At 53.8% G+C, this 27305-nt stretch overlaps 1 protein-coding gene across 1 annotated transcript in view; it reads left to right on the forward strand.

Moving 5' to 3' along the window:
- The window catches only part of GLI2 (GLI family zinc finger 2), a 245604-nt gene that overhangs the window by 43868 nt on the left and 174431 nt on the right, over positions 1-27305 (forward strand). The window contains exon 2 of the mRNA XM_054575022.1: positions 23125-23305. Coding sequence (XP_054430997.1) covers positions 23155-23305 — 151 coding nt within the window. The 5' untranslated portion in view covers positions 23125-23154. The remainder of the gene's footprint in view (positions 1-23124; positions 23306-27305) is intronic.

A 27305-nucleotide genomic window follows, 5' to 3' on the forward strand; every position in this document is an offset into this window, starting at 1 on the left:
CTAAGGCTCCGTGCTGAGGGTTCTGAAGTGAGCAGGATGCCGCAGTCCAGCCCGCAGGTGCTGTTCTGGGAAATTTGGTCCCTGGTCTCGCTCCAGGTGTACACTGGAGTTCTGGCCGCTGCCTGCTGGCTTTTCAGGGAAGGCTGACGGGAATGGGGGAGCCCTGGCCTTTCCGTTGACCCAGTGTGTTTGATGGCCGGAAGTTTTCCTCTGGGTTCGCAGAAGACCCCTATCCCTCTGTAGGCCCTGGGCCTGTTCTGTCTTGGAGGTGCTTACATGGGCCCAGTAGCGGGGTCTGATGGGTTCAGGAAGGGACACCACAGTGAGTCTTGATGGTGGAAGCTGGTTCCTGTGGATGGGAAGGTGGGATGCAGGGGGCCTGGCTGAGGTCCTGGACTTCTCACTGGGCTCCCGTCCTCCATCCAGCCCACCTCTATGTCAGGAGGAAGCCGTGGGGTCCCGGGGAAGTGGTTGGGTGTGGGGGCAGTGGAGACGTGGGTTTGACAGGGGGTGAAGGCATCTTGGCTGGCTGGCTCCCCACAGGCGCCCAAGGCTTTTGGCAGTGGTGTGAGGGAAGGGTTCAGCTAGTGGGGGCCTCTGGGGCCAGCCTACGAGTGAGGCGGGGCTGGGGGCCTGGGCGATTGCATCAGGAGCCCTGAGTACAGGAGGGTCTCCTCTGCCACGAGCCAGGGCCCCCATTACCTGGAAACGCCCTCCTCTCACGGCCAGAAGGCTTCTTCCTCTAGAAGGTCCCCGCTCCGCCTCCGCCCCCGCCTTGAGCAGAAGCACCGTCAGGGGGTGCCTGGGGTGTCCCGCCCTGGGAGCAGTGCTGTCAGTGGTGTGTGTGTGTGCACATGTGTGTGTAAGTGGCAATGTGGGAGCATGAATAAGTGTGTGACTTCTTGTGTGTGTGTCTCAGTATGTGAATGTGAGCCAGTGTGCGTCAATGACTGTGTGACTGAGCCTGTGTGTGTGATGGTGTGAGTGTACGAGTGTGTGAGTGATGTGGGAATTTGAGTGAATGTGAGTTGTGTGTGGAGTGTGTGAGTGAAGAGTGTGTGAGGGAGTGAGTGCGTGTGGGTGAGCGTACGCTGGAATGGGGTGAGGGAGGGAGAGGCCTCGCATAGGTGACCCCCAGACTTTGCCCAGTGTCTGTTGTGGATGTAGGGCTGCTGGTGCTTCACCAGGAGCGGGGGTCGAAGACAGGTCAGGGGCCAGGGGGCACCATGGGGCCTCCTGTGCCGCGCCCTTACACTGTGGACCCACCGGCCTGTGCCCTTCACAACCTGGGGAGGAACAGCAGGTGAGAGCAGCAGCAGCAGGAGATAAAACCTGGGGCTCTCGGCAGACTTTTCCTTCAAGTGGCCTCCCTCTTTGGGGGACCTATGGCCAGTGCATCTGGGTGTAGATTGGGGCATGTGAGTGCAGCGTGGAGAGCTTGAAGACTCTCCGGGGACAGAAGCTGCTGGGAGCTGTGGGCTTGGCCGGGTGCGCTGGTGGCGTTGAACATCAGCTTGGCTGTGAGCAGCAAGCGGCAGCCTGGTTCTAACGGTGCAGGACTGGGAGAAGGGAAGGTCTCCAGGTGCCTGCTGCAGATGGAGCTGCCACCACCACGCAGCTGACAGGCTCTCCTTCTGTACTTCCAGAGCTGGACTTCCCCAGTGGAGTGGAAAGGCCCCTCTGACAGGCTCGGTCCTCCCGGCCAGCCTGGACTAGCAAGGGCTCCTCATCCTGGCCTCTTCCTGGGTTGGGAGGTGCCCTCAGGCTTCCGGCCGCTCCTCAGTCCCTCGAACTCATGGTCATCCAGTCTCAGCACTGCCTCCCAGGGCCTCAGGCTGCTCTCTTGTTGGTCTTGATTCAATCTTCACTGCTCATGGGTCACCCACACAACCAGAGAAGATAATTAGAGGAGCAAAGTGGGTTATCTGCCAGGTACTCAGGGCAGGTGACTTAGGGGCTGGGCTGAGCCCTGGTCTCTGGTCTGTCTCAGGAGGGAGGCGGCAGGGAATGGTCTGGGCCAAGCGCTCTGCCCAGGTTCTGGAGGATCTGGGAGCAGGCAGGTGGGGACTTAGACTGTAACATGTGACCAGTGCAGTGAGACCAGGGGATAAAGTCACCTCAGGACATGTTTACCTGTGTTTAGTGGGTATGTGGCAAGCTGGTAGCATGACTAGGTGGGTGTTTTACAGGGGGCTTCCAGGTGAGATGCTGGAGAACCGGGCACCCCTGGGCGCACAAACCCGGGGCCTCTAGTCTGTTTGCCCTGCTTTTGGGAGCTGTGACAGGGAAGCCACCAGATCAGGTGGGACCCACCAGAGGTTTTGTGGGACATGATCCTCACGTGCAAGTTGAAGAGTGGGGTTGACCAGCGGAAGGACATGGCCCCAGGTATAGCACCGGGTTTGGACCACCGGCATGGCCTGAGAACATGGATGTGTCAGGGGAGATGAAGGTGGAGACCCTGAGTTAAGAGGCCCCAGAGTGGCTGCCCCAGGAGCCGGCCCTTAGGGCAGCACAGGTTACAGGGAAGAGCTTAAACTTCCCCCCTTCACACACCTGCCCTTTCCTGTGTAAAATACAAACCAGGGTGCTGACGACCGTGCTCCACCTGTGCCAGTGCCATGCTGAATGCTGTGGGCACTGGCTGTGTAAAGTGTTAATGACAGACAGATGGACATACCTCCACCCTGTGAAATCAGCACGATTTTCTTTCCATTTTACAAACCAGGGAACTGGTGCAGGAAGGTGAGCGTTTTCTCAATGTCCCATCTGGGAAGGCCAGCTGGTTCACTTGCCTCCTGAGACAAACCATGACCTGTGAAATCCTGCTGGCCAGAGATTTTGCCCAGGGGCGTGAGTGAGACCCCGGCAGCCGGGGCTGAGGAGTGGGGCCGGGACCTTTTCTGCAGCCAGTTCCTGGCTTTATAGGCCCTGTGGGCAGCGTTGGAAACTGCAAATGTTGAGGTTGAAGACAAGGACGTTGGTGCTTGGGAGAATGTGCCACAGAGTCTGAACTCCAGACTTGGAGAAGGAGTTGCAATGGACCAGCCTGGAACAAGGCATGGGGGGGATCTGGAGCCACTGCCTGCAGGGTCTGGGCCCAATGTGTCTACTGCCTTCCCTGCCCAGCAAGAGGATTTAGACTCTTGTGGTTCAATAAAACGCATGGCTGACATTTATTGAGGGCCTTCTCTGTGCTAGGCATCCCATGTCCAGTATCTAACTCACCATTTACGCAGGGGAAACTGATGCACAGGAAAGTTAACTGGCTTACCAGTGCACGCAGCAAGTCAGGGGCAGGGCTGGGTCAGGCTCTCAGGCGATCTGATCCCTAATCCTTGCTCTTAACCGCTGTGCAGCCCTGCCTCCCCAGGCTGGGACCGCCCCCCATGCTCTGTTCTCCTTTCCAAACCTGGCAGAGTTCAGGTCTGAGCTGTCTGGGGTCAGAGAGTGTATTTATGTGTGAGTATGTTTGAGTATGTGTGTTGTGTCATGGGTGTGTTTGTGTTTAGGGAAACGGGGGAAGAAAACAACACACACATCGTTTCTCAGCCCAGTAGACATCACTGCATGGTGAAAGAATGTGGATTCAACCAAACATTTTTTTTCTTCGTAGTAAGTAAATACCTTTGGGTTTTCAGTTCTCAGAAAGGCATCTATTCCTCAGGTCTCACTTAGCAGTTATCACTGAAGAGGGGGGTCTGGTGTGTGTACACAACACATGTTCACACATGCATACACACATACATGCAGACACCCTTGAATTCAGACGAGGCAGACGTGTTGAGACCAAGGTCTAATTGCTGGGCTCCGGCTAGAAAGTTGGAAGCCACGACAGTCACATACACAGTCTTCAGTTCTTTCTGATAAGCAGAGGCGGCTGTCCCTATGACGCGCAGGGCCCTGGCTGCCTGTCCCGTTGCTAGATGTGAAAGAAGGAAGGGAGGGAGGAGAAAAGAAAGAAAAAGAAAGGAACAATAGTAAGAGGGTGAGAGACAGGGGAAAAAAGAAAGGGGCAGCCAGAGAGATGACAGCCAAGGGAAGACCCTGTGGCGGAGTGCGGGGGCTGGGGAGCTGCCATTCTCCCCACTTCCTTAGGAGGACTAGGGGCTCCCCAGCAGGCAGGTTGGGTGGGATCTGAGGGCATAGCGGCTGGGCAGGCCCAGGGGCCTATGGAGTAGATGCTATCGCTGTCAACTCCAGATAGGAAACTGCAGCCTGGAGAGGTTAAGCCTTCTGCCAAGATCCCATAGCTGGTGCATGGCAGTGCTGGGCCTGGGGCCTCATCTGCCTGACCGCAGCCAAAAGGTCCCCTCCCAGTAGGAGGACGCTGTTCCCTGGGTCTGGGCATCCACAGCCCTCTTGGATGGCCCCTGTTTTGAGGGGGAAGTGAGTCTTCAGCACGCCAAGTATAGATGACCCAGACGTTACAGTGACAGGGACTTGCCCTTCAGCCCACCCTCACAGCTGATACCTCCTGCAAGGTCAGAAACTACAAGGTCAGAGGCTTGACCCAGTACAGGTAAAGTAGGGGGATGTGGGGGACCTAAGAACCATCTAGAATATGCCCTTGGTTCGCAAAGTATGGAGCATTGATGTCATGATGCAAAGCCTCCCTGTGTAAATTCATGTTGATCATATCACCCCTTTGCTCTAAGGCCTTTAGTGGCTCCCCAGTTCCTTCAGAATCAACTCAGACTCCTGGCCTGGCACACGCTCTCCCTCCATGCAGCCCTGTCCCTGGCGGGGCCCTGCCACTCTGCTCTCCTGCTGCCCAGCTGTCCCTGCCATTTGTGCTGCTCAGCGTCCCCTCTCCTTTCCTAACTGCTGCCTGTGGCCTTGCTGGGAGTGCCCCGAGGACAGGCTCTTTGGGTAGCAGTTTCCAAGGGTCCTTTTTCTGTCCCCAGGGCCTGGCCCATAGACCCAGAAATGTGCCAGGCAGGCCGTGGCTCCCTCCCTGTTCTTCCCTGGTGCCCTGTGACCTGAGCCTGTGGGGCCCGTGGTCTCGCTCCACGGGAGGCTCGTCTCTGAGGTCATAGCTTCCTTGGGCTGCTGTCAGCACTGGCTCCGTCTCCCCACTCCTGCCCTGCCCGGTGCTCCCTCTTCACTGGGGACCTTGGTTCGAGCGTGTAGACCTGATGTGCACATGTTAGAGATGTGCAAACCAAAGCCCAGAGAAGGAAGTGAATTCTCCAAGCAGTTCATGGCCGCGAGGCTCCTTGCCCAGTGAGACCCTGTGTTGAGCTCTCTGGAGGCTTTCTGGCACATTCCTGAGCAACGCACAGTTTCAGGAGGCTGGTGTGGTGACCCCTGCCCACCTCCACCCAGGGCTGTCAGGCTGTTGGCTGTGGTTGGCCCCGGCATCCCCAGCTGTCCCTGGGCCTGTCGCTGGCACCTGAATCCAAGCGGCAGGCCCAGGCACCCGAACCCTGAGTGTTTTCAACGTGTCACGCGCGCACCTCTTGTACTCCCATTGGCCTTTGTCATAAGCCTCTCTTTGCCAGTTTCCTTGGCTGGGCTGTTGCGGGGATGAGATGAGAGAACAGAAGCCAGGCATCCGGCAGGGGCCCAGCCTTGAGGGGCTGCTGCCGGCCCTGCCTCACCCAACCTGCACACCCTCACTCCCACCGAGAGTGCTGAGTAGGGAGGAATTTGGAGAAACAGCGTCCAATGAGGTGGTCGTCCAATGAGGTGGTCGTAATGACTCCCCAGGAGAACAGGGCTGGGGCTTTGGAGCCAAACCTGGCCCTGGCTCTGGACTCTGGGCAGTTGCTGTTAGCATCTAACTCAGAGCCTCCGTTTGTTAGTCTCTGAGATGGCAGTCATAATAGTGCCACACTCACAGGAGATCAGCATGCAGAGGAGGTTGGCAAAAGGTTGTGTGTGAGGGACTCCTGTATGGGAAGGGGCCCAGCAGGTATTATTCCTCCACCTCACCTCTCCTAGATACATTTTAATAAAGCCTTGTCGGACAGAACCTAGACAGCGTCTTGGTAGTGGCATTTCAGACACTGGTGAGGGGAGATCGGCCATCACGAGTTAAGGAAAGGTGGTGGCTTTCTGGAAGGGACGCTCATGCTAGCATGAGTTTGAGGCCTTGGTTTGAATGGGATGCCACGTCAGCACGTGGCCAGATCTCTCTGAGCACCTGTCTTGCAGGTGCCCAGTGGCTGTGGATGGGTGGGTGCTTGGCCACGGGGCTCTGCTTTCACCCCGAGTGGTTTTCTCATCCTGTGGAGTGGAAACGCATTTTTTCGAACTCATCCTTCTTGGGGGCCCCTTGTTGGGTTTGGGGGAGGTCATAAGGCACATCCAGTTCCCTTTGAGGGAAGAAGCAGGTGTGTTTTCTTAATGCCAGCTTCTGCCTTTTCTTCCCCCAGATCATCTCCACTCATTCTTTCTCTGAATCTTCAACTTCCTTTTCAGGCCCTTCCATGTCTGGCAGCACCTGTGGCCATTATCCCTCCTGGAAACAAGGGGGGAAGGTAGGCAGGGGCACGGGGGCCCTCCTCCGCCTTGGGGGGTTTCACGCACGCCCTCCCTGATCTGGTGGCTGCACTCCCGCCCTCGTGGGGCCTCGTTCCTAAGCAGGGGTGGTTCAGCGGGGCTGGCTTTGGTGCCCTGGGTGAGCAAAAGGGAAAATAAAACAGCTAGCACAGTTCTCAGCTTTTCAACATTTTCTGTGCGATGACTGGAGTGGGCCCTTGGCAGGGAGGGGGGTATAGAGGGAGTGGCTGTCTCTTTATGTTTTGGGGAGACAGGTTTTGAGAGTTTTTGAAAATATTTTTGATAAATTCAAAATTTATCTTGGTGCTTCCCAAGATCTGGGGCCAGTGTGGGCTGCAGCCTCACCAGGAGGGGATCCTTTAGCCCAGTTTCTTGGCCTGTGAAGGGGAGGGCCCTCACTCAGGATGGGGAGCCAGGCACCCTGGTGGATGCTAGACCCAGTGGGAGCTGTGGAAAGTCCTCAGACCCAGGGCTGCTCTCCGCTGCCTCTCTTCTCTCAATCCTGGTTTCTCCTTTGAAAAGAGGGGCCGATGACAGCGCAGAGTGAAATTATAGGCCGTGGAGCTTGCTCTCGTGCATGCTGAAGGGAGCGTCTGCTCTGTGAGCTGTGGGGTCAGGCGGGCAGACCTTCCTCCTTTGCTCTGCTGGGGTCAGAGCCCATTCGGAGGCCTGGGGTGCTTCCCGCAGAACTGGCCCAGGAGAAGGCGCCTTCTGAGATTTCTCCTGTGCTCGTTTCCTTCATGGTCAGAGGCAAGGCTAGACTTTTAGTTCCTTCTGTTATTTTTCTACAGTCATTAATCATCACATTTAAATGGAAAAAGCAGTATAACCTTTACATGAAAGAACATTGCCAAGGTCCAGCATTACCCAAAGCCCCATCATCCATGTGCACAGGATTTTTTCCTCCTTATATTGTCTCCTCCTTGCACATATGTTCACTCACCTTATTGCCGTTACGGTACGCATTCAGCATTGTTTTCATTCTCACTTACCATATGCTATTAAACATTTCTCTATTTTTATGTTGTTATAATGATGACCTAAAATAGTTGCAACAGTGTCCCATTGTGTTGCTATAATACCGATATATTAAACATGACTTTTCTCCTGTTTACATGGATGTTGCTGCCAGGTTTTGCAAGTGTAGCTAACCCTGCAGTGAGCATCCCTCTTGTTGCTTCTTACCTGTGAGAGTCAGAGAGAGACAGGCGACCTAGCAGGTATGTTACAGGTGGTGGTAGACTTTTCAGCCTTCATTGAGATAGTTGGAGTTCTGCTCTGGTGTATTCTAAAAGTAGACAGTCTCCTTGGTTTTAAGTGCCTTTTGTGTGTGAGGTGCTGTATCAGTGAACTCATTTGTAGCTCTCCTGGGCTCACGTTCCTAGCTCCATTCTCCACGGGGAGATTCTGAGGCGAGTGGAAGCTGGGTCGCTTGCCCACAGTTCCCAGCAAGAGACCCACTCAGGCTTTAAATCTAGTGTTTCATCACACTGCCCGTCCACACAGCAAAAGGTAGTGAACTCCCCACCGCTGAGCAGTATTCAAGCAGAAGTTAGATGATGAAGTGTCTAGAGTACTGTAGTTCAGAGCTTCCCAATTTTGATACCATAGGCATTTTGGCTGAATAATTCTTTGTTGTGGGGGATGTCTAGCAGCATCCCTGGCCTTACCACTAGCTACCAGTAGCACAATTTGGAAACAACCAAAAAGTTTCTAGACCAACGTCTCCGGTGGGTCAGAGTGCCCCATATCGAGAACCACTGCTGCAGAGAATTCTTGAGTCAGATGGGAGGTGGACCTCTGGATCTCTGGGACCTCGACATGGCTCCCCGCCTGGCAGGATCCCTGAGTGGGCTGTGTCCTCGTCAGCGGTGATTGATCCGAGGGCCTGGGCGTGGTGCCACTGTGGCAGGAGGCACTGGATCCCGGATCTGGAGAGGAGCCCCCTTTGCATGGACAGGCCGAAGTTAGGGAGCAAAATCTCGCAACCATCAGATGTGCCCTGGATGGAGGGAGCCCAGCATAAGTGAATAATGACTGTGAGTGACAGTTTGGTGACTAACGGACTCCTAAACCTGCTCCCCCCTCTGTGGCTTCTTGCCAGTTCATAGGACTCCCTTCACTTGAGGAAGTTCTGCGTGTCACCCTGGCCTCTCATATGAGCTGGGGACATTGGTGAGCATCTTCCCAGGGGCAGTCCTGGTCGGGCAGCCCAGAAGCCGAACTCCCCCGTGGCACTTGGACTCACAAATCAGGCTTGTGGTGGAGCTGGCGGGGAGACTGATCTGTGGGGCTGTGTGTAGACTTGGGCTCTAAAGAGCACTCTCATTTCCTCTCCGGAAGCCTTCCAGAGGCCCAGGGAACAAAAGGCCTTGATTGAATGTGCCTTGGAGAGCTTCATCGAAAGGAGGGAAGGAGAACCAGCAGCGCACACTACAAAGCCACTTAATTTTGTACATGGTGTCATGCCAAGAAACGCTGGAGTGCAGGAACAAGCAGAGAGCCGTGTTCCTTTTATCAGGAGGGTGTGGACCTGCAGTTTGAGCCAAGGACAGCCGTCAGCAAAACGGTGCAGGCTTTTTGGCACAGTTTCTCCCCACAGTTTGTCCCCTTACTCCCCGCCCTCCTCCTTCCTCTAATTAGGGAAAGGAACTTTTTATATGATAACCACTTAAGGCCTATCCTTATTCTAAGGCAGTTTGCATCTTAATAGGCTGTTCTTGAAAATTAAAAAAGTTTCAAAGAAGTGACTCGAATGGTAGAATTTCAGGAAGTGAGTTGTTTTTGTTTTGTTTTCTATTTTTTTTTTTTTTTTTTGTAGCCAATGAGTTCTGTCCAGCACCTTCTAAAGTATGAGCCACCAGCTAGGCTGCCTCTATCGGGGGTCAGTCAAATAACTAACTGTCGACTGTGTGGCAGCCGCCAGTGGGTGTTATGTGGGGGGCTGTCCAGGAGACAGCAAAGTCAGGACACCAGGGTCACTCTGATGGCTCTCACTGAATGCACACTTAGGAGACTGTGCGCCTGGTGGATGTGTCAGCGGCTGGGAGCAAAAGTCAAAGAGCTGTACCACCCAGGGTACAGATGGTCGCACGGAGTTGAGCTGTATCCGTGGGTGCCGTGCTGTGGATGCTGAGGCTGACCTGCTGGAGCACTGCGCCAGCCCGGGGTGGTGGGCTGGCAGGCACTCCTGGGGCAGGTGATACCAGTATAGCCTTACGGGTACAAGCCAGACTTAACTGGCAGGAGGGGATGATAGGGGTTTCTGGACAAAGAACATGAGCACAGAGGCCTGCAGGCAGTATGTCTGGGGTTTGTGGACTTCTGGATGCACCACCACGCAGAGGCTGAGGTCTGAGTTAGTGGCAACAAGGCCCAGGAAGCCGGGAGAGCCCAGGCCTTGGAGCTCCCTGTGCCCAGAGGTGAGTTTGGACATTTCCCTACAGGCACGGGGGAACACCAAGGGTGGGTGCTCACTCTCTGCTGGACACTGACCTCCAGGACTGAGAGCCACAGGGCTTCTCCCCGCCCTTCCTCCTGCTCACAGCCCAGACACTGCTCTCTGTCTGCTGTGGTCCCTTTGAAAATGCTATTCATCCCTTCCTCAGAGACGCCTTCCCTGACCTCCTTCAGACTAGCCAAGGCCCTCTATGGCCCCCTGAGCTTATCTCTCTATTAGGAAGCTTATTCTGGGTCATCATTGTCTGTTTCCCCTGTTGTCTGTCCCCACGCCTCCTCCCAGGCTCTCGGAGCTCTGGGGGAGTAGTACTGTGTTTAATTCACTTCTGCAGTCAAGGTGGCAGCCCCAGGCGTGGCAGACCCTCCAAGGGCTCCCCTTGAGTAGGCCCTCAAGAATGTGTGCCACCTGAATGTATCGAGCCATGGAGCCCTTCGAACTTCCCCGGCCTCCCTGAGTGGGCAGGTAGTCAGGCTGAAGCTGACCTACTCTGGGCTGGTGTGGGTGTTAGGTCACCAGGCTTGGGGGCCCAGACACCTGGTTTAGTCTGGGATGTGGAGCTGCCAGAAGGGCATGTGAGGGCACATGGGCTCCTGGGCATGAAGGAGGAAGAGTGAGGCCCGGGGCAGGCTCGAACTGCACAGGGCTGAGGCTCACCTGGGGACAGCTTAGCAGGCAGGCCTGAGGGACCTTCCTCCCACCTCATGCATGAGGAGGCCAGCTAAAGGCTGGACACTCCTGTTGGCTTTGTTTGCCAGGGTGGTGCTAGCCATTGGCTGCTGGCAGAGTTTGGGGAAAGGAGCCTGGCAGAGGCACAGACAGAAGGGCTGGGTGTGGGCATCGCCTGGAAGGTGTGGGGAGGGCCGTGGCTGGGCAAGTTAGAGCAGGTGCTGCGCAAACCCAGCCAGGATGCCAGGCCACCCACCGGCCTGGTTCTCCCCAGAGCCTTGAGGGGCAGAGCAGCTGCCCTGAATCTGTAGCCAGCCATCCCCACCCCTGCCCTGCCCCTACCCCAGGCCCAGCACCACCCATGGAGAGGGTGACCTCAGGCCTTGGAGGTTGTTGGTGCTCAGTATGCAGTTACTGGTTCACCGGTGCAGGTGGCTTGGGTCCTGTCTGTGCCCCCACATGCCAGAATTGCTGTTTCTACTGATTGTGGCATGACATGCACTCCCTGGGTGTCCAGCCTGCCCATCTCATACACGGGGCACTGGGCCCAGAGGGTGGGGGACACTTGCTCAGAGAGGTGGGGACACTTACTCAGAGTTGCACAGTGAGTCAGGGTACATGGGGCTTGGGGAGTGAGGTGGTCAGCGGAGGTGTAAACTGGTAAGGAGCTTGGGGACAGTCCCTTTGTATCATTGGCAGGGACTGCTCTGTATCTGAACTGCCTGGCCAGGGGTCTGGACGAGATGACCTCTGGAGGCCTGATTTTGGTGCCAGACTCCAGGATTGGTGGGAGAAGACTGAAGGGGTTAGGAAGAAGTGGTTTGGGTCCTAAAATGACTCCTTGCGAGGCAGCCGCATAATCTCAAGGGACCTTGCTGGAGCGGGAGCCGAGAACTCAAACCAAGGTTCCCTCACTCCTGGTGGCTCAGTGAGCCCCAGAGCGCACCCTCTGTTCCGAGGGGCAGAAGTGGAGAAGGAGGAGCCTCCTCTGCCTGAAGCTAGGCCAGAACTGTCCCCATTGCCCAAGTGGGGTCGAGGACTGCCCAGCCCCCTCCTCAGGAGGGCCTCTGTGACTTGGGTCACTCGTACCAAGATGTTCAAAGAGACGAGGTTTGGTCTGGGTCTGCCACCCTCCCTCCTCCCACCTGGGCAAAGACTTGGGTCCCCGTGATCCCTGAGTGGCTGTGGCTTGGGTGATGACTGGAAGGACAAGGAGAAGCCGTTTCTACCCTGCCTCCGACCCCCAATGCCGCTCCCTAGCCTCTATTTCCACTAGGAGAAGATGGTTCTTTTGAGTATATAGTGGCTCAAAAAGCACCTTTTAAGTAACAAATACTTTTAAAATCCATTTTGAAAACGGTGTGTGCCTGCAGCACAGAAGGTGCTCAGTAATTTATAGACTTGAGTGCTAAGTAAGCACCATGCATAACAAAGTCTTTGCTCTCGAGGAGTTTACACATTAAGAGCAGGGCTGCGTTCCCAGGCCAATAGCAGTTTTGCCCTGAAGCCCTTCTTTATGGCACTCTGGCAAGCACCGCTCCTGGATACTCTGAGCTGGTCACAGCGCTCCCCCCACCGCCCGCCCCCCACCGAGGAGGGCCAGCGCTCATCCTTCACGAGGCCCTCGGACTCCCCACCCCAGTGTGCCGATGGCTCATGGGGCCACCCTGACCTTGTGGGGATGGAGGCCTGAGGGGAGGCTAAGAGGAGAGGCTTCTTGAGGTCTTAAGTGCCAGAGAGCATTTGTGCAGAGTCAGTCATCAAATGTGGACTGAGCCTGTGCCTGGGGCAGGCATAAAAGGGAAGAGACGCAGAAAAGGTACTTAAAATAGGGTGATGTGGGAGCCGGACCCCAGGAAAGGGAGGCAGGACAGACCCCTAACCTGACGTGGTGGTGTCGGCAGGGAGGGCCTAGGGGAAGTTGTGTCGCAGGAGGAGGGCACAGTGTGCCCAGAGCTGGAGACCTGTTGAACAGAGTTCTTGGGTGGGGAACTGGGGTCAGCTTAGAATGGGGGCGTGAGCCTGGAGGGGCAGGGGAGGCAGCTCCCAAGGTGGGGCCTCGGTGCCATGGCGGGGATTTGGACCTTGTTCTGTGGGAACCTAACCCCCCTCTGGTCCCTTTTTCCCCTCGAAGAGCCTCCTTCCAGGATTTTCTCCTCTCTCTGGGCCTCTGTCAGTGCTTCTCTTCCCCCTGCCCGGTACTGGATTAAGGGGGCCCTTGCAGGGGCCTCGATGCCCTGGTTCCTGTGTGCCAGGCCTGTTCCCAGCCATGCCCTGCCCAGCCCTGGGCCCCTGAGGAGGCCTTCCCGCTGCCTGCCCAGGGCGGTCTGTTTTCCCTCCTTGGGGCAGAGGCGAAGCTTGTTTTTCCTCTCAGCTCAGGAATCGTGCCTCAGAAACACACAATGCAGCTGTTAAAATATCTGGGTCTGGCTGGGCAGCCGCACAGCGGGCCCCTTGTTCGCCTGAGGGACGGCGGCCTCCTCCAGCAGGAGCCGAGCGGGAGCAGGCCTCTGCTGGCTGTGTGTTGGTGGGGGTGGCGGGGGAGACCCCAACCCTCCTGGGCTTCTGCAGCTTCAGGGCTCTTCGTAGAGGAAAAGGACGGACAATGGGTATTTGCAATGGAGCAGGAGAGCACATTCCAAAAAGGTGCCAGCCTAAGACTTTCCACATTAGACTCCAGAAGCAAAGGCATTTGGGTGGGTGCAGGAGGCATCGGGAGGAGGGGGAGAGGAAGGGGTTGTGACAAGCTGCCTTGTCTAGGCTGGGCCAGGCCTCCTGTTGGTGGACTGGCCCCCGACACTGCCGGGGCAGGTCTTTGTGCCCCAGTGGGCAGGCGGGTGGACAGTCTTGCCCAGGCTGCAGTGATAGTGAAGTGGGAGCTTTTGAGCTGGTTACCCAAACGTGTGCCAGGCTCGTGCTTTTAATTCTATGAAGGAGGTGCTGTTGTCATGCCCATTTTACAGATGAGGAAACTGCAACTTTGGTCTGAGGAGTTGGTTTTTGTCAATAGCTCTAGGTGGTGCTGGGTTTTGAACACAGGCCTCCTTTCGCTAGAGTCTGCGCTCATCGTACTCCCTCTGAACTTGCCAGCTGCGGACGTGTGCCAGGGGTGCAGTAACGTTTCAGAAGCTGCACAGGAGCTGCAGTAGGACTCTGGGCGGGAGGACGTTAGGGCAGGTCTGCGGGTGTTAAAGCATGGCTCTCTCGGGGGGAGCAGAGATGAAACGGTATTCTGGGCAGTAGAGCACAGAGATGGAAAGGCAGGTGGGACGAAGGTGGCTTGGTATTTCCAGAAAATAAACTCCAGTGCAAGTGAGTGGAAGTGTCAAGCACAAACTAGCTCTTACCCACGGCCTTCCAGGAAAAAAGAAAGTTTCCTGCCCAGCTCCAGTCCTCCTGATACCCATCTCCTCTTATCAGAGGCTGGCTGCTGCAGGAGGGCCTGCATTTCCCAGTGTGCCGCGCTGGCTGCTGTTCTGGCCCAGCAAGTCAGTGAATTAGGGTTAATAATCTGTTTTCCTGAACACCAGCAAGCCCAGGGCTGGGCAAATGAGGGAGATTTCATACTTGAAAAAATACGTTCAGGGAGCGATAAGGTGCACCGGCTAGAAGAGTGATTTTTGCTTGGTGTCTGACCCTCGCCACAGAGGGCGAGGGCTTCGCTCTCACTTTCCAGGCTTCTGGTCCAGAGCTCCTGGAAGCAGCTTGGACTGTGGAAGGCGGGCTAGTTAGGTGATGCAGCAGAAGCGTGTCCAAGACTAAGAGGCAAGGATGTACTTTCTCCAAACCTCAGCCTCCCCTGGCCCATCGTCCCCCGTGGCTCCCCTCGTACCTGGTTTATCGTCTGCTTATTTCTCCCTGTGGGAGCAGCCTTCTTTCTTTTACTCCCTCCATAATGTGCCAAGGGCATGTGCTCATTCCATCCTTGTCCGTGGGGTGCTCTTCCTTCTCTCTGCGCCGAGTTCAAAGCCTCTCGTCCCCTGTTTTGTTTGAAGCCACAGGGCAGATCAGATGGTCATCTAGAAATCCCTTCGACCACCATAGTCACCTTTGAACTCCCTTGTAGAACTCCATGGGCATAAAGTCTCTGTTACTTATTTGATATTTAGCATATACTGTCTGAACCTTCAATGAACTCTGAGAATGGTATCTTTTGACACGCCTATAATATTCCTTGCATGCGGCAGGCATCTAAATACTCAAAGAATTTGGTTGTGATGGAAAAAGTATAAAATGTGTGGACTTCAGAATCCAGCGGCCCTGCGTTGCCACATGTTGCTCTGTGACTCCGAATGGGTTACCTACCCTCCTGCTTTATTGTAAAGTGAGGATCATAATATTGGTCCTTCAGCGGTAACCATGGTAGGCAGTGTGATACCAGGAGAGGAGCTGGCCTGGTGTGGGCACCTACAGGTGCTTACAAGTTCTGATCTGTTCTTTCTCTGCTCCAGTGCAGGGGATACCCCTCTGCAGGGGAGGGGGGTCCAAGGAATGATGGAGCCTTTCAAAGGGACCCTTCTTCTTCTGAGTCACACAGTATCGAGGGCCCCACACAGTATACCCTGGGGGGGACTTAAGAAGAATTCTCTATTCTGGAATTGTCTCCCTTCATTGTGCTCACATCCTGCCCGGCAGCAGGCGGGCAGCAGGCTGTGTACCAGGCCCACGGAGAGACAGGGATTTGAGTCTGGTAAGGAGCAGCTGCCCTGTGCCAGTGCCTCATGCGCTAGCTGCGCCTGAGGTCCTGGATCACCTCGGAAGGGAGTGTATGCCCCATCACTGTCTCTGGGGTGAGGGGAGCTGGGACCTCATGGGCTGGCCTTTTCCCCTGTATGTGACCAGGATCCCAAAGGCCTTCTGCAGGCTCTGGTTCACCTTGTGAGTTTTCCCTTTCCCCAGGGGGCTTTGGGAACCCCTGGCCGGCGTGGAGCAAGAGGGGCAGCCCAGGCAGGAGCTCTGTGGTTTCCTTCCTAGTGTTGGGTCACTGGAAGAGGGAGGAGCCGGGAGACAGGTCTGGGACAGGGCAGTTCCCTTCACCCTTTTCTGATGGTGGGGGGTCAGTTACGTCTCCATGGGCCCTGCCTGGACCCCTTGTTGGTGCTGGTGTCTGGGTTTCCTTGGAGCCAGTGTGCCGCTGGGCCTGGTGGAGCCATTTCACAGAGGCTTTGGTTTCACCTACAGACACAAACAGGTGGACAGAGAAGGTGGAAACAGGTACAGCCAAGCCTGAGGTCCCACAGGCACCCATGTGTGACCCATAGAAGCCCCTGCTTCCCACCTTGGTCCCCATTGGAAAGTGGCCTTGACTTAGGGAAAGGTGCCTTCCCTCCTGCCTGGATAACCTAGGTCAAACCCCACTGGAGACCCAATGCTTGTGGGGCTGCTACTATAATAAATGTTAATGACTGTGCTGGGAAGGTTGACTGTTTTCTCCACCACCCTGGGAGGTTGGGCGGATGCTCCATGTTGCAGAAGTGGAGGCTCAGAGAGGAGAAGTTACATGGCCAAAGACACACAGCTGACATGGACCACACTGGTCCAATTCCAAATGTGTCTCTCACTTGGGAGAATAAAATGCATGTATATTTAAAAATAGGGTTATTTGATGCTGCCACAAAAGGCCAGCCGAGCATCCCAAGCTTAGTGCAGTCCTAGGGAACCCTCACCTCACCCACTTCCCTATCTCCTACAAGATACACGAGTGAGTGTCAGCTCAGATCTGAGTGGGGCAGTAAGCTGAGCTGAAGCACGTCTGGCTCCCTCATGCCTCTGATGTGAGAAGTCAGACCCTCCTTTGCTTTTACATGCTGGCCTTTGCACTGTGGTGTTGGACCATTATCCTTTAGGTTGGGAGCACTCTTTAGAATGTCCAGTTTACAGATGGTGACATTGAGGCGATGAGAGATTAAGTGATTGGCAGTTGGCTACTCAGGGAGCATATACAATGAGTCCTTTGTGAACAGCTGTCCATTGTGAATGAATCAAAATTATACCTATTTTTTTTTGTCAGGTTGGCAAAAAATACATTTTTGGTGTGCCACAAAACTTTGGTAATTAGTTTATGTGTGCCCTGGGATGAAAAAGGTTTGAAAATCGCTGATCATTGCCTTTAATTTGTGTTGCACTGACAGTGTGTTTTTTTCTCCAGGAACTTTCACATGTTGTATCTCATTTCATCATAAAAAATAATTTTGTGATAAAGGCAGAGCAGGTATTTATTATCTCTGTGTGTGCGTATGTATCTTTGTACACATATGTGTGAATCTGTACAGCTCTTATGTAATTGCATATATGTGGCTGTGTGAATACATGTGTGTGGCATGTGACCATGTATGCATGTTGACAGTGTGCATGTGTGCCCAAGGGCACAAGTGTGACTGTGCATGTGGTTGTGGTTGTTGCTGTATGTTGTAGGGGTTTTGTGTGTGCCCATGCGTGCCTGTGCATGTGGGACTTGGGCACGCACGCCATTTGGCTGAGATCAGAGAGGAGGTGAGAACACAGTGGCCCCGATGTGGCTGCGATCGCTGGGAGACAAGGTTTCATCTCTCTCCTGGAGATTGATTTCGCCTGGGGAAGATGCTCTAATTCCTGTGACTCACTCGTTAGAGGAGTTCAAAGAAGCCAGGTGGTGGGAGGGCGTCTGGGATTGCAGGTGTCAGAGTGATTCGCTCATTCTGCTCTGATAATTAATTTATTCTTCAAGTCAGTCTTTCTTTTTTTTTAAAATCAGAGTTCTTAACCTTTTCTGTGCCGTGGACCCCTCCCCAGAATAATGCTGTAAATGCCTACAGAACAATACATAGGAAACCAATTGTACTGCTTGCGTGGAGCCAATGTTAAAGGCACCATTTCTGTGCTGTAGGCAAACATGTGCTGGCACAACTGGAAAGGTCAGGGGCTCTGATGATAACCTTTAATGCAAACCCATGGAGAGCAGGTGTAGATACATCTGTGACTTGTGCTGGTGGCAGGCTCACAGGCTCTGTGACTTGATGCTCACGTTCATGGCTAGAGGAGACACCAACTTCCAGTTCCAAGTGAACAAAGATAAAAATTTATTTTTTTCCCATTAGGTTATATAGGATTGCTTTAATTGGAACTTACAAATTATTTGGAAACTGGAAGCAACCTTATGAGCACTCAGTGCAGTTTTTTTAAACCTGTCAGTGCATCAGAAATAGCCATAGAACTTTTTTTTTTAAAATGTGGCTATTTTGTCCCCCATCCTGTACCCAGACCCATGGAACCAGGATCTCTGGAAGGCCGAGGAGTGCCCTCAGAGGTTCTTGGTGCTGCTAGTGCCCCCGGGCGGTGCTGAGGCCCCTGGGCAGGTGACCTGTGTGCAAGACCTCTGATGGAGAGGGGTCTCCTGATGGCTTCAGGTCCATGTTTCCCCTTCCCTTAGCTGAACCCCAGAAGTGCAGTTGCATTCCCTCCTGCAAGTTGTTTGGATGAGCTGCAGTAGTGTGAGTTTCTGGGGTCCCCGTTATGTGCTATGTCCTCAGCTCCTCTTGTCCTTGAGCCTTTGGTGTGGTTTGTGGGATATAACCCAGCACAGACTATTAGGCTGTCCAGCTGAGGTATGGGGGCCCTGAGCCTGGTCCCCCTGCTTTTCCCAGCGGCTTCTGGGGACCAGGTAAGGCTGTTGACAAGGCTAAGACATCTGCCTCTGATTGAAGGATCTTCAGAGAGTGAAAGTGGCTGCCTGGGACCCTGGCCGCCTGGTGTTTACCTAGAAATTGTGCTAATCCCGCTAATTCCTGTGATTTACACAGACTCTGTCTACTGCCTTCCTCTTCTGGAAGGGGAGGGGAGAGGAGGGCAGTGGGCTCACCTACAGAGGGTGAGGCCTGTTGCATGGGCTGGGCACTGCGGGGGGCCCCCCTGGCTGGGTTGGCCCCCCTCTGGCCTTCCTGGAACCCCAAGTTGCTTCCATGTGCATATGTGTTCCTAGACCCCAAAAGCAGTCTGGGTAGTGGGAATCTGAATTTACTCTTCCCTCCTTCACTTTGTTCACCTGGTCCTGTGGTGCCCTTGCCCTGAAGCTTTGGGGCAGCTTTATGGCCAGAGGACCTGGCTCTAGCCCTGGCCCTTCTACCTCCTCTATGGAAAGTGGTGCCTTGGGCGGCTCACTCCCTCCTGTGTGTGAATCAGGATGGTAACATCGCTCTGACAACACAGCAGGGCAGGGATGTTGGCATGAGGGAGCTGCTCCCCAAGGTCACCCACAGCCTTTTCCTACCCTTCTTTCCAATATCCTCATGTCCCTTAGTAGAAGTTGATGCGGTCCTTCCCGTGTTGAGTGTCCTTAGGACTTGGAGTTACTGGCCTCAGTTTCCCTATCTGCTTTGGGAGGACACCTCCCAGGAGCCTGGGTTTGGTCACATGTGCCAATGCGTGGTTGCCCTGACTCTGCTGGTTTCTCGTCCATTGAGTCTATTGGTTTCCAGGTGCAGGTCTGGTTTCCTGTGCCCTCCTCATCCCATCACTAAGGGGTCTGAGCGGCAGCTCAACTGGGGCTGGGGACCCAGTGGTGCAAGGCCTAGCCCTGCCCTGAAGGAGGTCCCAGTGGAGCATAGGCAGGTACATAGAAGATTATGACCAGGCTGTGCAAGATGGTGGGGGAGTGTCCACACCCGGGAGAAAGACACCATATTCATTTGGGGATGTGTATAGCCCAGACAGCTCAGCCTAGGGCAGTATGATAAGGCATGAAACTGATTTGTCTATAAAGAATTAGGGAGCCCTAGCGGGTGTGGCTTAGTTGAGTGCTAGATTAAAAACTGAAAGGTTGCAGGTTTGATTCCTGGTCAGGGCACGTGCCTGGGTTGCGGGCCAGCTCCCCACTTGAGGGCGTGTGAGAGGCAGCCAATCAATGTTTCTCTCACACATTGATTTTTCTCTCCCTCTTTCTCCCTCTGTTCCCCTCTGTCTAAAATAATAGATAAATCTTAAAAGAAAAAAAAGAATCAGGGAATAAAGAGTCAGTAAGTGTATAATTGCACACTCCTTCCCTGCCCTACCCTGGTCAGTTTCAGCAGACTGGTGCCACCTGCAGAGCCATGGTATTTACAGGCAGTCCTGGACAGAGCCTCAGTGTTTGCCCAGCCCTTGCTGGTGGTCCCTGTCCACAGACCTTCACCACCTTGGGTCTGGCACTTGTACAGGATTCAAGCCGAATCCTGCTTCCAGGGCTGCCTGGACCCGTGGCACAGTGCCCCCCATATCTGAAGGGTTCAACAGTCATTTACTTCAGATGCCTGCCAGGGAACTCTGGGGCAGTTCCCTTTGCCCTGCAGGATCATCGCTCAAGGGACAGCTTGCTGTGGTGCTCCAGAGTATGGCTTTAGAGCCAGACAGCTTGGGTTCAAGGCCTAGCATAGCCACTTCTAAGTTGCCTTTGAGCAAGCTGCTCCACCTCTCTGGGCATTGGTTTCTTCCTATATAAAATATTGTGAAGATTTAATGAAATCACACTTGCAAAGTGCATGGCAACTGGTAAATGCTTGTTAAAGGGTTGTTGTTTCAGCTCTTGTTTTGATTTTTGTCCTTACCTCCAAATTCAAGTTATGTTTCGAAGTTGGACCTAAATTCCATGAGCTCTTCAGAGGAAAATCCATTCTGCTTACAAAACTACTTGCATTCCTAAGAGTGCAATTAATGTCCCCCATCCTGTAACCCCCACCCCCATCCTAAGAATGTGATGCCCTGCCTCAAAGGTAGAATAGGAGTCCACCATACATGGAGAAATGGTAAAGAGTCTGGTTGGTGACATGGCTTGAGCAGAGGTCTGGTGGCATATACGAGAGCTGAGTGTGAAGGAGAGGTAGGGAGAGGAGGCTGCAGGTAGACACAGGAAGATTTTACCTGAAGACCAAGGGGGTCAGCAGGACCATTGGGTCAGGGCAGAGATATAGTGAGATTTAGTTTTGAGGAAGGTACCTGGCTTTTGGGTGGAGGATGATCCAGGGCGGGGGGAACCAGAAGTTGTGGGGAAGGTGCCACGAACGCATAATGGAAGAACACTTGGTGCAGAGCAGCCGGCTGGGAGAGGCAGTGCTGGTGAGGTGCTTTGGGCATGAAGTGATGGCAATTACAGCTGCTCAGATGTCGGCGGAGAATGGGGAGGAGGAAGGTGACTCAAAGGTTCAGCTCCAGTAGCTGGGAGGGATGGTTCCTATGGCCAGGCTAAGGGGGCAGAGGAGGTGAAGCAAGCCCAGGCCGTGCAGACAGCCAGAGCCTTAAAGAACAGATTGCACAAATAGTCTTGGAGGATTAGGTAGTGATCCCTGAATCTCAAGACCAAAGGAAACCTCACCAAAGGTAACTCACCAAAATCCTAACGGAGACTTCTCTGTTCCCCGTCTGCCTTGGGTTTTGTGGACGGGGAGATTTGAAAGTTGTGGAAGGTGGACAGGGTGCTGTGTGCAGACTGAACCAGGAGGCTCAGAAACTTTGGCTGTTTGCTGGGCTGGCCAGCAGGACTGGTGAACTGTCTTGTGTGCGTCACACCCATTGTTCTTTTGTACTCCAGCTTTTACGTAGAAACACACCTAAGTACTGTGTAGGTTTGGTAAAATGAGGTTCTGGGTCCTATAGATGTCGATTTAGCATTGATGTCGCTGGGATGGGAGGGACCACTGCCTTTGGGTCTTGCCTCGCTGCCCACCTACACGCTCTCCACCAGGATGTGCCCCCTCCACAGGTGTGCAGACCCGCCTGCCTCCCTGCCCAAACCACCACCACTGACCTCCTTGACTCCCTCCAGGTGTCGCCCATTTCTTTCTCTTCTTTTATAGCAAACCTTCCTGAGAGAGAGTTTCTGTTTCCACTCTCTTCCCAGTCTCTTCCTGACCCTGACCAAGGCCATGGTCACCACCATGTGACTGAACCTGCAGCCTTTGGGCCTCCTCTTCTCTAGTTGCTTGTGGCAGAGGCGACTGCTCCCCCTCTTTAAGGCAATTCTCTTGGTGTTTGTGTTTTTTCCTTTCTCCCCTCCCCTCACTGGCCATTCCTGCTCACTTTCTTGGCTGGCTTCTCCTCTTTTTCTTGACCTGGAAATGTTGGAATGCCCCATGCCTGCCGCACTCCCATCTCTTGCTTCCACTTCTCCCCTGAGCTGCAACCTGCATTTCCAGCAGTTTCTGTGGGTCTTAAAAGGCATCTCAAACTTCACATGGCCCTGACAGCTGCCCTGGACCTGCTTCCCACCCTCCGTGCTCCCTACCTGCAAATGGCACCACAGGTCATTTATCCAGCTGCTCCATCAAAATTAGGAACCATCTCTGACATCGGCCTCCTTTAAAAAAAATGACTTTCAGATTTCTATGCTGTGATATTTGATACAAATACTGAATTAACAAGTGATGAAGCATAGTGGTAAAATGCTTACTGTGACCCACCGCCTGCTGGAGACGAGTGTTCCCATGCCTGCGTCTGTGTGATGCTCCTCCTTAATTAACCATGACTCCTCTGTCCGTCACAGCCCACATCCAAGCCCTAGCGAGTTCTGTGGGCTCTGCCTGCAGAGCCTGTCCGTGTTCCACCACCGCCCCCTAACCCAGGCCGCCATCCTATCTCCCTGGGTCACGGTGTGCCCCGGCCCTCCAGATCTGCTCTCTACACAATGGCAGAAGGACCCCTTCACACGATGAATCACTTCATGTCCTCCCTACGGGGCCTGCACTCACTTCCTTGCTGCTCCTCAGACAAGCCAGTCCCCCCGCCCCCAGCCCTTGGCTCCTGTTCTCTGGCTTCCCTGAGCTCCCTCAGACCTGTACTTGGCCTCCCTTCCCGGCCTCTCACCCTGCTTCATCCTGTGCCTCTGCTTTTTCTTTCCATGCTACTCTCACTAACTGAAACTAAATATACATTTATTTTCCCCTTCTTTATTATTTCTCTTAAGGAGAATGTAAACTCCATGGATTGTGTCTTCAGCATCAGGCACGATGCCTGCTGTGTAGTGAGAACTTTCAAAAGTGTGTTGACTGTGTGCAAGTGAATAAATGATAAAGACTGTGTTGAATGAATGAGTGAGTGAACACACACCAGGGGGTCAATGAAAGGTGGGTGCTGGTGAGAAGAGGGGGGACAGAAAAATGAGGGCTTTTCTTTCGGGACCTCTGAGTCATTACTTGATTTTTTATTTTATTTTCTGTGATTCTGAGTTGGAGAAGCCTGTGATTCTGACTTCATTTCTCAATGCAGTTCTTGCTGCTCACCAGTCAGCAGTAGGAACTAACTTGTTGCTTCGATTTAAAAATCTGGGGTAAAAGATAACGAAAACACGCAGCTGTTGTCTGTGAGGTTGTTCAAAAGACCAGATGAATCTCAGAACTAATAATTCTCAAAATTAATTAAACCCTCCTTCCCAATTATGAGAGAAGTGAGTTGGTTGCTCTAGCTGTGAGTGGTGGCAGGGAATCTGGGTCGGTGTTGCCGGCTGGGTCTGGGGGCAGCGTTGTTGAGTTTCTTTGTCTTCTCTTCAGGGCTGCCAACCAGGACTATGAGCGGCTAAGATGGAGACGTCCGCCTCAGCTACTGCTTCGGAGAAGAAAGAAGCCAAAAGTGGAATCCTGGAGGGCGCTGCTTTCCCTGAGCCGGGTAGGAAGGCCTCTGCTCTGGCAGTGGCCACGGTGGCAGCGGCCGCGGCAGCAGCTGCCCAAGGAGGTACTTTCTATTTTGCACACTTGGTGGGCAGCAGGGGTCTTTTTCATTAGCCCGTTAGGATTTAATTGGACTGGTGGCCAATGTCATCGGGCAGGCATGCTGGGTTTATGGAGGGTGAAGAGGAGGGCACCCCTGCTCCTGGGGATCCTAGGCTCTGTGATAGATGCCTGCAGGTTTTCCCAGAGGTCTGGCCACCCCCTCCCACTGAACCCCCCCCCCAATCTGTGGTGGGTTGCAGGGTAGGGGGGGGAGCGGGTGGGAGCTCAGCTAGCTCAGACTCCAGCAGGAGGAAAGGGGAGGGAAGAGCAGGGAGGGACAGTGGCTGCTGTGCGGCCCTGGGGTGCGTTCAGTTGGCACATTTGAGATGTGCCAGAGACACTGCTTCTTGCCTCTGGCCCGCCAGGGACTATTTTAGAAAGTAATTGTCTCTTGATCCCTTCTGGCTGTAATTAGAGGGTCAGGTACAGAATTTAGTATCCTTAGGTGAATTTCTGGCCAACTTAATTATAACAGAAGGACTTAAACGAGCCACAGCCTCTCATTTTACTGCCCCGAAGAGAAATACTCTATGCTTTCCACTGGTCCGTGCCAGCATCCCGGTGGGAAAGTTTGGCGGGAAGGCGAGACCTCCCCTTGTGTCTGCGCAGTCCATCTGGAGGCCACAAAACTATTTCTGTCTCTGAGGAATGAAGAGACTTAGATTTCTTTTCTTGCCCTTTTATTCGAGTGCATTTTGTCATGCCTTGTTGCTCTCGATGTTCAAGCACAGCTCGGGAGCAGCAGGAAATTCGCCTTGGCCTGCTGGTGGGCGTGCGAGCGCGGGCATCATCTCATACTTTGATGCAAACACAGTTGGAAGTGCTGTTAGAGTGGAGAACCCCATTCAGTAAGTCAGGCGGGGCTGAGTGTCTGCATTTCTAGCCAGTAATCGGACGATATGGGTGCTACTGTTCACGGACCACGCCGGATGCAGCTTCAGGTTGGAGCCTAGGGAATCAAATGATAGGTGGGAGTCGGTGTTTCCTGGAGTGGGCTGGAGGACATCTCGGTCGTTGGTGCTACATTTATTTTTATTTTCCTTGTGATTCTCAGTTGGAGGTCACTATCAGGATGTGTGGCTCTGGTCAGGAAAAGGATATACAAGGTCAACCTTGTGCTCCCGCGGGGCGGTGGGCGTTTGGCCGCCTGCCCTAGGGGATGCAGCTTGTCCCCTGTCCTGCTTGGAGCTGCTCACTCCAGGCCCTCTCTGTGTGAGGAGGGGCCAGCAAAGTCCAGCGTGGACTCTCACGCTTGGCGGTGTCCATGAGCTAAGCTTGAGGGGAGGGGAGGGGAGGTCAGGGGCAGGAGTCCGGTAGTGGATTGGAGGCTGGCCTCTTGGTCCTGGCCTGGCTGTCTGCACATGGCCTGTTCCTTCCTCTGGGTCAGGGCCTACCTTGGCCTTTGGGGACCCTTCAGGCTGTCCCTCTGCCTGATGCCCAGAGGCATGGATGTCTGCGACCTGAGGGAGCTCCAGCAGGCTGGTTCAGTGTGTCTCTGGCCTGCTCTGGGCCCTCCGCTGTTTCTCCCTTGGCCTGGACTTGCCTCTCCAGAGCCATGAGTGGATCATGGACTGCCACAGCGTAATTTACTGCTGTGTTCTAGTAGCAAGAACAGTCTTAGGCAGTACTTAGACTGTAATTAGTCGGGGAGCCCCTCTAGCATCATACCTGTTTTTCACCAGTGGTGCAGTAACAACAGAAGCTCAAGGAGTTCTGATCTGAGGTGGGGGCGGGCAGGTGCCTATAGCTTGAGGTATAACAGCTCCGTGGGAACACCTACCCTGTTCTACCCCACCCCCACTCACCCCAAGGTTCCCCCACCCCGGCCCACCCTCAAAGGCTCCCTATCCCCTTATTGCCCAACCCCAAGGGAGCAGTCTGCTGATGAGGTTCCACCAGAGGGTGGATGTAACCTGTTAGGCCAGCTGTCCCTGGATAGGCGATTGTGTCATTGGTCACAATGATATTGTGTCATTCTTCGGATGGAGTGGAGGGGAGCGCAGGGGTGTGGCCCAGAGGGCACTTGCCTGGGTCTCAGTGTGGCAAGCTATTCCTTTTTCTGGGCCTCATTTTCCTGTTCAGGTTATCCAGTCTTTATGATCTCTCGACCTTGGATTTTTATTATATCCTACCAGAGGTGGCAGAGGTGCTGTGAGTGACTCATAGGGTCTTAAGCCTCACTCAGGTACCTTGATAGCCAACTGATCTCAAGCACAGAAGGAATGAGAAATAGTGTGGGAGTCCAGAGTGAGGAGAGGGGATGGAAGGGAGGCAGGTGTACCTAGTGGAAAGCCTGGAAAACCCAGACAGGAGCTGCTGGGTATGAAGCTGGAGCATGTCTTATTCTAGAGCACATCTCATTCTAGAGCAGTCAGAGCCTGTCCTTTAATACCTTTTGTTTCGTAGGTGAGGCTGACAAGAGGTGAGGAAGGGCCTTGTCCAAGGCCACCAGCTGCTTCAGCAGAGGGCGCCGGGTCTTGAGGGTTTTAGGGCTTGCTTGCTTGCTCTCTCGGGGCTTCTGCCTCTCACAGAGAGTCTCCTTCAGGTATTTGCTTTTAGATTGTGGTTTTAGATTGTTCATGGGTGATTTGGGCCCAGCCGAATGATGGCTGCTCTATGGTAAGCATCTGGTCCCTGCACCAGCCTTGGAGAGGTCTCCTCATCTGTCACCATGCTTCAGCTCCCTCATCTATTCAAGGGCTGACAGTGCCTGCTCTTTGCCACACAACCAGTTCTCTGGAACCATGACTTATTTTTGCAGAGGGTCCTTGAATGTCACCTGGTTCATTGCATGACCCCCTGAAGTGTCATGAGGCTAGACCTGCTGGGGCTGGGTGTTTCCACTAAGAGTCGCTACCTCTCTGAGCCGAGATGTGTGTCACAGACACCTTTACATAGCAGAGCAGGGCTGTACCAAAGGGAAAAACAGCGCTGTGGTCAAATGGGGGACTATTAGTTGAATCACCTGGCAGGCTTAGCGCGTGACAGTGGAACCTTGGCCCACAGTTTCTTTCCCAGTCTCTTTAACAGTTAAGCTAACACTTGCAGGCCATAAAGCTTTAAGAACACGTTTTGACCCAGACGGGTTTTTATTTTCTCTTTTATTTTTAAAATGGTGTAATTTTAAAGGCAATTTGATTCAGATGTTTCTCATTGCTTTACACTGAAACTGTCCAAATGCTGTTGTATTTTCCTCCTCACAGTAGTAAATAGTTTCCCCCAAAGTATTCCTGAACCTCTCTGTGTGCCTCGGCTGAGCATTAGGGACCCAGCCACTCTGAGCCTTTGGGCTGGGATGGAGCAGAAAGTCTGGAGCCATAAAACTTCGAGCTGGGTCTGAGCCAGTGAGCTGTGCTTGTCCCTGAAGTCAAGCAGCCACACAGGCTTTAAAAGCCCTGTGATGTGCCTGCAGTGGCCAAACGCCTATTTCTCACGCTGACCACGGCTGTGTGCTGGGTCAGGGCCCTGCCCCCATGGTCCCCCACCGGCAGCATCAGCATCCCTGGGAATTGTCAAAGATGCAGATTCTTGGGCCCCATTCCAGACCTTCCTGACGCAGTTTCTGGGAGCAAGCTGGGGTGAAGCTGATGCACTGGTAAGTGCTGGGCCCTCTGTTTTCTATCTGCATAAAGTAGGACAACTCTTTCCATATGTAAAGCATGAATTGTACGTGGAGCTGCTATGTAAAAGTTAGAGCAGACATATCATTGAGCTCCCACCTGCCGGGCCCAGGGCACCTTATGGATAGTAGCTGCTCCTGCTGTGTAATGTAGAGAAGTTGTGAGAAATAGATCAGGCTCTGCAGCCAGGTTGCCTGGTTAAGGCCCAGCTCTGCTGACTCTGGGCAGGTATGTGTCTCAATTCTTTCATCTGTAAAATGGACATAATAATAGAACCTACTCCATACTGTTGTTAGAGTTACTTGAGTTAGCACATGTAAAGTGCTGGGCACATCAGCTCTA

The sequence above is a fragment of the Pteronotus mesoamericanus genome, unplaced genomic scaffold (genome assembly GCF_021234165.1).
Source record: "Pteronotus mesoamericanus isolate MK-2021 breed Mesoamerican mustached bat unplaced genomic scaffold, CSHL_Meso_final contig_27, whole genome shotgun sequence".
Taxonomy (NCBI): domain Eukaryota; kingdom Metazoa; phylum Chordata; class Mammalia; order Chiroptera; family Mormoopidae; genus Pteronotus; species Pteronotus mesoamericanus.